The sequence below is a fragment of the Corticium candelabrum genome, chromosome 10 (assembly GCF_963422355.1).
Source record: "Corticium candelabrum chromosome 10, ooCorCand1.1, whole genome shotgun sequence".
NCBI classification, from domain to species: domain Eukaryota; kingdom Metazoa; phylum Porifera; class Homoscleromorpha; order Homosclerophorida; family Plakinidae; genus Corticium; species Corticium candelabrum.
This window is the reverse complement of record NC_085094.1, coordinates 3231891-3239390: the sequence shown is the minus strand read 5'-3', so window position 1 is coordinate 3239390 and position 7500 is coordinate 3231891. Positions and strand designations below refer to the sequence as shown.

Here is a 7500-nt window from a genome sequence, read left to right as displayed (position 1 = left end):
GGATGACATCCAGCCATGCACCAGCCCCTCGTCCTTGCAGAGACCTCAACCGTACTGCATCTCTATCAGACTGCGCTTGTATAATAATATCAGTAGCACTATCACCGGCAATCTTTGTGGATAATCCATGCTGTAATTCCTTTGGATATGAGATAAAGTTATCAAGAGACTGTCGTTCTAAATCTTCATGGTTTAACTTGACAGACAGACAGACAGACACAGACAGACAGACAGACAGACAGACAGATGATGAACAAACAGACAAACAAACACACAAACAGAAGTCTGTCTGTCTGTCTGTCTGTCTGTCCGTCTGTCAAAGTAAAATCCGTCCGTCTGTCTGTCAGTCAGTCTCCCAATCTTCTATCATCACATAACAATTCAATACCTTGCTCTTTTCCATCTCTAGCAATCCTCAACAATTCCTGATAATAATGCTGATGTCTTGTATCAGGCAGCGACGCATCACGACACGCCAAACTCGAACAAGCACTTGCATACCTGCCATACAATACAAAAAGCAATTAAATTTTTTTTTTAAATATTAAAATGCATACTTGTCAGTATGATCCAATTTCAGCAAACAATCTGCTAATGGAACAAGAACGTTGGCAGTAAGAAGATGCCAACTTCCTGCATCTTGAATTTGACACGAGTCGGTTAGTAAAGGTTCCGCTCGTTCAAACTCCCCACGACTCCTGAGACAACAAATACAAAAATCCAACAAATATTCAAAAGTAAAAATATAATTAATTTAAAATTAAAATAAAATTAATCACAAATAGAAATAAAATTAATTTAAAATAAAAATGAAATTAATTATTATTAAAATAAAATAAATTAAAATTAAAAATAAAACTAATTAAAATTAAAAATTAAGGCTTGAATGTAATTAAATAATTAAAGAATAATTTAAAATTAATTAATTAATTTTTTGGCATAATTTAAGTTAAAAATTAATTTTTAAATATTTTTAATATTTTCAAATTAAATTAAAGCTTTAATGTGATTAAATAATTTTAAAATTTTAATTTAATTATTTTTAATTAATTAATTAATTATTTTAATAAAATTAATTAAGGTTTTAATTACACAAAATTGTTTATGTCCAAGTAACGACTGATTCAGATACAAACTCATTTAACTAAACTTGTCAAATTAATATTAATTTGTTTTAAGTCGTCATCACTTTGAGTTACAGCAACATGCTAAAATAGCTTAAAAACGTTTGCTAGTAAATGCCAAAATTAAAAACTATCTAATTAATTAATTAATTAAGACAGACACACAGACAGACAAACACAGACAGACAGACAGACAGACACCACACACACACACACACACACACACACACACACACACACACACACACACACACACACACACAGTGACACACACACACACACACACACACACACACACACACACACACACACACACACACACACACACACACACACACAGTGACACACACACACACACACACACACACACACACACACACACACACACACACACACACACACAGTGACACACACACACACACACACACACACACACACACACACACACACACACACACACACACACACACACACAATGAAGTCCAACCTCCGACTTCACTGCCCATGATCCCATGCATCAGCTCAACAGCTTTCTCCGACGTCGACTCTCTGCCCGGCTCCATCAGACCGCACTCATAACCGATGTATACAACTAACACATCACATGTTGACAAACCTTCCATCCATTTCCACAATACGTTCACCTTTTCCCAAGCATATTTCCACAGTTCGGCTCGCATTACCGATATCATGAGGGCGGGGACGGTCTCCAAGCCGAGTGTGATCGCATCTGTTGTGTCAAGTGAATTCAAGGCTTGGATGCAAGTCAGGTAGACCCACACATCATTAGCACCACAAACTAATGGCACCTAAATGACAGACAGACATACAAACACACAGACAGACACAAAAACACACAGGCAGACACAAAAACATACAAATAGACACACAGACACACACAGACACAAACACACAGACAGACACACAGACAAACACACAGACAGACACATAGACAAACAAACACACACACAAACACACAGACAGACACATAGACAAACACACAGACACACAAACACACAGACAGACACATAGACAAACACACACACACACACACACACACACACACACACACACACACACACACACACACAACTACACAGACCAACACAAAGACAGACACACAAACACACAAACACAAAGACAGACACACAAATACACAAACACAGTCAGACAGCTCTCTGTCTCAAAACATTACAACCTCACTCCACTGTTTCAGATTGCAAAAGCAAATAACCTAGAATTCAGCAAACACACAAGCTATCTAAATCACTGACCTGTAGTGCTCTAATCTCAACAAGACATTCGCTTGGGAGTGTAAACGTTTGCCTAATAATCTCGTATCCGCGATTCAATTTCATTAGAAGTTGAGACTGTTGCACAAAAAGATAATTTCTAAACCAGGCGCGGATCTACCATAAGGCCCGAGGTGCCCGGGCACCAAGGTCCCTAGGGGGTGTGTCACCCATTTCCCGGACGTTCTTCCCGGATGTTTGGCGGCGATGTCTAAGCGGCAGTCAAGTTTAGAGCTCTTCGGGTTTAAAGTTGGCCAACTCCGCCTTAATGGTCTCGCACTCATGCATTTTCATTATGGTTTAGACATTGACTATGAAGCTATCATTAATGACTTTGCTAGGAAGCATCCTCGTAGAATGGAACTTACAAACCTTATTGATGAAGCATTTTCACAGGATGGCTCTTGCTGATAGTATTCGTTGTCATGAAGTCGTATTGTTCTTCTTTAAATTTAATATTAGCAACAATATCAAGTTCAAATTTCTCATTAATATTAACCCTTCATTTACCTTAGGATTTTTTCTATCACGTGTCACTATTATATCACTATCACATATCACCAAGAATGTTAATTTAACGTAGCGCGCGCACGTCATCTACATTCCAGTTGCCAATTATTAGAACTGTAGCCACAATATAGAAGCAAAAATTACAAAACACACACCGTTGAAAAGCCTGTTAATTGCGCTTTCGAATGATACAATTCTCATAGCTATTGATGATTGTTTCGATGCGTTCATGTCAAGTTCCTGTTTACGCTACACTAATTGAGTCGCCGCTGTCTTCACAATAGAAAAGATCTGCTTTCTTGTGCGTTGCAATGCCTTCTGGAGAGCTAATAAACATATAGAATATTAGAAAACGGTTGGAACGATTGTTCTAGACATCATTTTCTAACCAAAACATACGGGTAAATAGCCATAGCAACAGAGAACAAGCGGTTACTATGGGCATAACTCAAATAATCCCCAACGGCAAGCGGCCAAACTTGCAACACAGCTACAAAAACGCTTACTGAAAAGATGTTGCAAAAGAACGAAACGTTTAGACATGACAATGATGTACTTACAGCGCGGGCGTGTCATCGCTGTCTTTACAAACGGAAATCTCACTCGTTCTCCATTGTATCGGCCTCAAATGATGCTTTCGACACGAAACACACGTAAGAAACGTTTGAATATGTTGTTTCTGCCTCCAAAGTATTGGCGAAATGCTTTCGAAGAACAATGGACGACCAGACCACCATGCATCGTCTCGGCAAAAATTGTGACGAAGCCGCATGCGCCGTTAAAATTTTTCCGTATGCATAGACACGCCCAAAGGGTGTGTCTAACGGCTAAAAATATTTTGATTGGCTAACAAAGCCCAGAAGGACGGATATTCAATGGCAAAGTCACGTGGGCGGAAGTGACCCATGGGTGTGACGTCAACATAACTTGCGATATCTGGCGATTGATAGAACGTAGACGGTTGAAAGTAAGCTCATTCGAAAGAGAATTTATTAGCGATTCGTTTAAGCTATAATTTGAGAATAGAAAGTAAGGATTCCTTTCGGGAAAACGGCCGGATGTAAGCCGGGTACTAACCGGAGGCGGAGATATGGGTGAGCACGTGATTTCGCGCCCCAAAACGTACGCGCACGTAATAATAAACGGTCGGTAAAGGGTTAAGTAGAATTCATTTCCACTTAAGTAGAATTCATTTCCACTTAAGTAGAATTCATTTCCACTTAAGTAGTAATCAGTTGACTTCAGTAAAAATGATTCTACTTAAGTAGAATTCAGTGGTCTATTTTCACTAAAGTAGAATTCATTTCCACTTAAGTGGAATTCAATTCAACTGAAGTGGAAATAACAAATTTCACTTAAGTAGAAATGGATTTCTACTTCAGTAGAAGTGCTGATTTCTACTTCAGTAGAAATGAATTCCACTTAAGTAGAATTGAATTTCACTTAAGTAGAATTATTTCTACTTAAGTAGAAATAGCGAATTACGGCACAAATGGCGCGCCATAGTAAACATGCAAACTTTCTAGTAGTTTAGATTACGTATATAGGCCTGGTATAGGTAGTCGTCGTTTAGCGATCGTGATCAAGACAATTGAAATGCACAGTCTAGGTATGCACTCAGTTCCGTTGTAACGACAGTGGTATGGTATTTACTGACATAGAAATTGATATCAGCAAACATTGACTATCAACATGTTAGATGCAGCACAGTGTAGTAAAGGATTGATCTTACTGTAGTACGGGACGTGTGAATAGTTGACTGTAAGTGGCATTCAACTCCTGAAGGTGTTTCTCGGTGGTCATGTCTAGCAATACACACAGTCCCTAGCTACAATACAAAAGTAGGGGCGATGGAAGTTCATGAAGCGTCCTCGTCGCCGTTTGCTCAATAAACGAATTGTTCCTGGACTCATCTGTAGTCGGACACGGAAACGATTGAAACTGGTTGTGGGGAGGAGAAATCTGTCTGTCTATCTGTCTGTCCAATACATATATTTGAAACATGAATCTAGCAACATACAATATGTAACTATGAGTCAAATTATACAGAATCACCTAGAGACTACAGATATCAACTACTGAAACAACTGAGAACTAAAAATTACATTTTCTAACTACTAAAGAACCCAAAGAGGCTCCAGTTATTACAACACTAATTATTGGAGATGAAAGCGGCTTGTTTTTGCGTGGACTCTGCAACCCAAGGATGACATCTTGCATTGGATTACTCTAGCATTGCATCGCTGTAATGGAATGCTGAACCTTTTGTGCCAGTGATCCATAAATTGTGCCGAGTTGCGCCGACCATTTTTATCAAAAGATTGAGATCCAAGAGAACGTAGGTATTGGACTCCTTCATCACCCCATCTACTAAAGTGTTCAATGACTAAAGGCTTAAAGATTATTTGGTTGCCAGTTGGTAGACTTTCATCTTGATATTTGATTTCTTTTCTTTTCATCTCTTCGCTTCGAAGCTACACCATCTACTTTTGAGGATGAGGGAAATACCTCTGAGCTCCAGGGATAGGCAAGAGAGATGTCTAAATCAATACTCATACCAGAAGATGTATCGAGTGCTATAATGTCTGGTCTGTTATCCGAGTTTGAGTAGCGATGTCTTGGCTCTCTACTGTGTGGTATGTGAAGTTCACTTAGACAGTCAGCCCAAACATTTGCAATGGATTCGTGACTCCAAACTGGACCACCACCAACCTTGCATGTTTGTCAAAAATCTGTCTGTCTGTCTGTCTGTCTGTCTGCCTGTCTGTATGCATGTATGTATGTATGTATGTATGTATGTCAAGAATCTGTCTGTCTGTCTGTCTGTCTGTCTGTTTATCTTTCTGTCTGTCTGTCTGTTTATCTTTCTGTCTATCTGTATGTATGTATGTATGTCTATCTGTCTGTCTTCCTGTCTGTCTGTCTGTCTGTCTGTCTGTCTGTCTGTCTGTCTATACCATCTCTATTTATCTACCAAACATAACTAACACAAACTGATCTACACATCAATAAAACAAACCCCACCTCACCTGTCCATGAAGTGCAAGCGTGTTTGGTCCCGGATTCATTTCACACCCACAAGCTTCCAACCACACAAGCTTCGCATCCACACTGTCCGTATCAGAAAGACTCCACAAGTCATCATCAACCTTCCCACTAATCGCACAAACATCCACCGACTTGCTCATCGCGTCATCCTCCATCTCGTTCATCGCCTCCAGCATCGACTCAACAACCAAGTCAGTCTCGACTGCTTGTGCAGACTGGCCACCCTCCACTGTCCCTTGACTATCCAATACATCAGCATTACCATCCAAGTCAAGATCCATGGAGATCATACTGACACTCGCAAACGGTGACTGACTCTCTCCCTCTTGACTTTGATTCAACTGGATGCTGTCGGTCTCTCCGATTGTTTCGCTTGTTTCGTTCGCTTTTGACTTTGCAAGTCGTTGCGTGTGTTTCAGTTCGCGATCCGACGGCATCAGCTTCACCTTAACCGATGCGTCTTTGAGTCCCGAACGAACGCCGCTGTGAATCGAAGACTGTAGATATGGTGTATGCATGCAATGCAAACTGAGTACAACTCGATCAAATGTGATCGGCTAAAATAACTTTATCATTGATATTAATTGGGTGTTGAGTAGGACGGCGTTGTACCTTGAACAGTAGACTGACGAACTCGATTATGATGGTGACTTCGCTGTCTGTGTAAAAGACGCCGTCTTCGTTGCCTGGTTTTCCGCTCTGGTAGTTGAATATGGCATCGAAGGGTAGCAGTACTGGTGTGCAGAGCAGCATAAAGAGACGACACAAAGAAAAGGTTTATTGTCTGTCTACTTGTCTGTCTATATGTACATACAGCTGTATGTTTGTCTGTTTGTCTCTCTGTGTGTCTGTTTTATCTGTCTGTGTGTCTATGTGTCTGTCTGTCCGTCTGACTGTGTGTCTATGTGTCTGTCTGTCTGTGTGTCTGTCTGTTTGTCTGTCCGTCTATCTGTGTGTCTGTCTGTTGTCTGTCTGTCTGTCTGTTTGTCTATCCGTCTGTCTGTCTTTTTCTCTGTCTGTCTGTGTATGTCTGTGTGTCTGTTTGTTTGTTTGTTTGTTTGTTTGTTTGTGTGTGTGTGTGTGTGTGTGTGTGTGTGTGTGTGTGTGTGTGTCTTTCTCTCTGTCTGTCTGTCTGTCTGTCCATCTGTCTGTCCGTCTGTCAAAGTAAAATCCGTCCGTCTGTCTGTCCGTCTGTCTGTCAGTCAGTCTCCCAATCGTCTATCATCACATAACAATTCAATACCTTGCTCTTTTCCATCTCTAGCAATCCTCAACAATTCCAGATAATAATGCTGATGTCTTGTATCAGGCAGCGACGGATCACGACACGCCAAACTCGAACAAGCACTTGCATACCTGCCATACAATACAAAAAGCAATTAAAAATTTTTTTAAATATTAAAATGCATACTTGTCAGTGTGATCCAATTTCAGCAAACAATCTGCTAATGGAACAAGAACGTTGGCAGTAAGAAGATGCCAACTTTCTGCATCTTGAATTTGACACGAGTCGGTTAGTAAAGGTT

The 7500-nt window shown here is 40.1% G+C and overlaps 1 protein-coding gene and 1 long non-coding RNA gene across 2 annotated transcripts in view; both read right to left on the bottom strand.

Annotated features, from left to right (window-relative positions):
• LOC134185213 (uncharacterized) overlaps window positions 1–7500 on the bottom strand; it is a 12543-nt gene that overhangs the window by 1268 nt on the left and 3775 nt on the right. The window contains exons 6-9 of the mRNA XM_062652995.1: window positions 7386–7500; window positions 7218–7330; window positions 6587–6708; window positions 5956–6531 (exon numbers count right to left, since the gene is read on the bottom strand). The exon at window positions 7386–7500 is cut by the window's right edge and continues 25 nt beyond it. Of these exons, the coding sequence (XP_062508979.1) occupies window positions 5956–6531; window positions 6587–6708; window positions 7218–7330; window positions 7386–7500 (926 nt within the window). The remainder of the gene's footprint in view (window positions 1–5955; window positions 6532–6586; window positions 6709–7217; window positions 7331–7385) is intronic.
• LOC134186187 (uncharacterized) lies at window positions 2953–3665 on the bottom strand. The gene is made up of 3 exons (XR_009970917.1): window positions 3487–3665; window positions 3316–3416; window positions 2953–3252 (listed from the first exon to the last, which is right to left on the bottom strand). It is a non-coding gene; the product is annotated as an uncharacterized LOC134186187 (long non-coding RNA).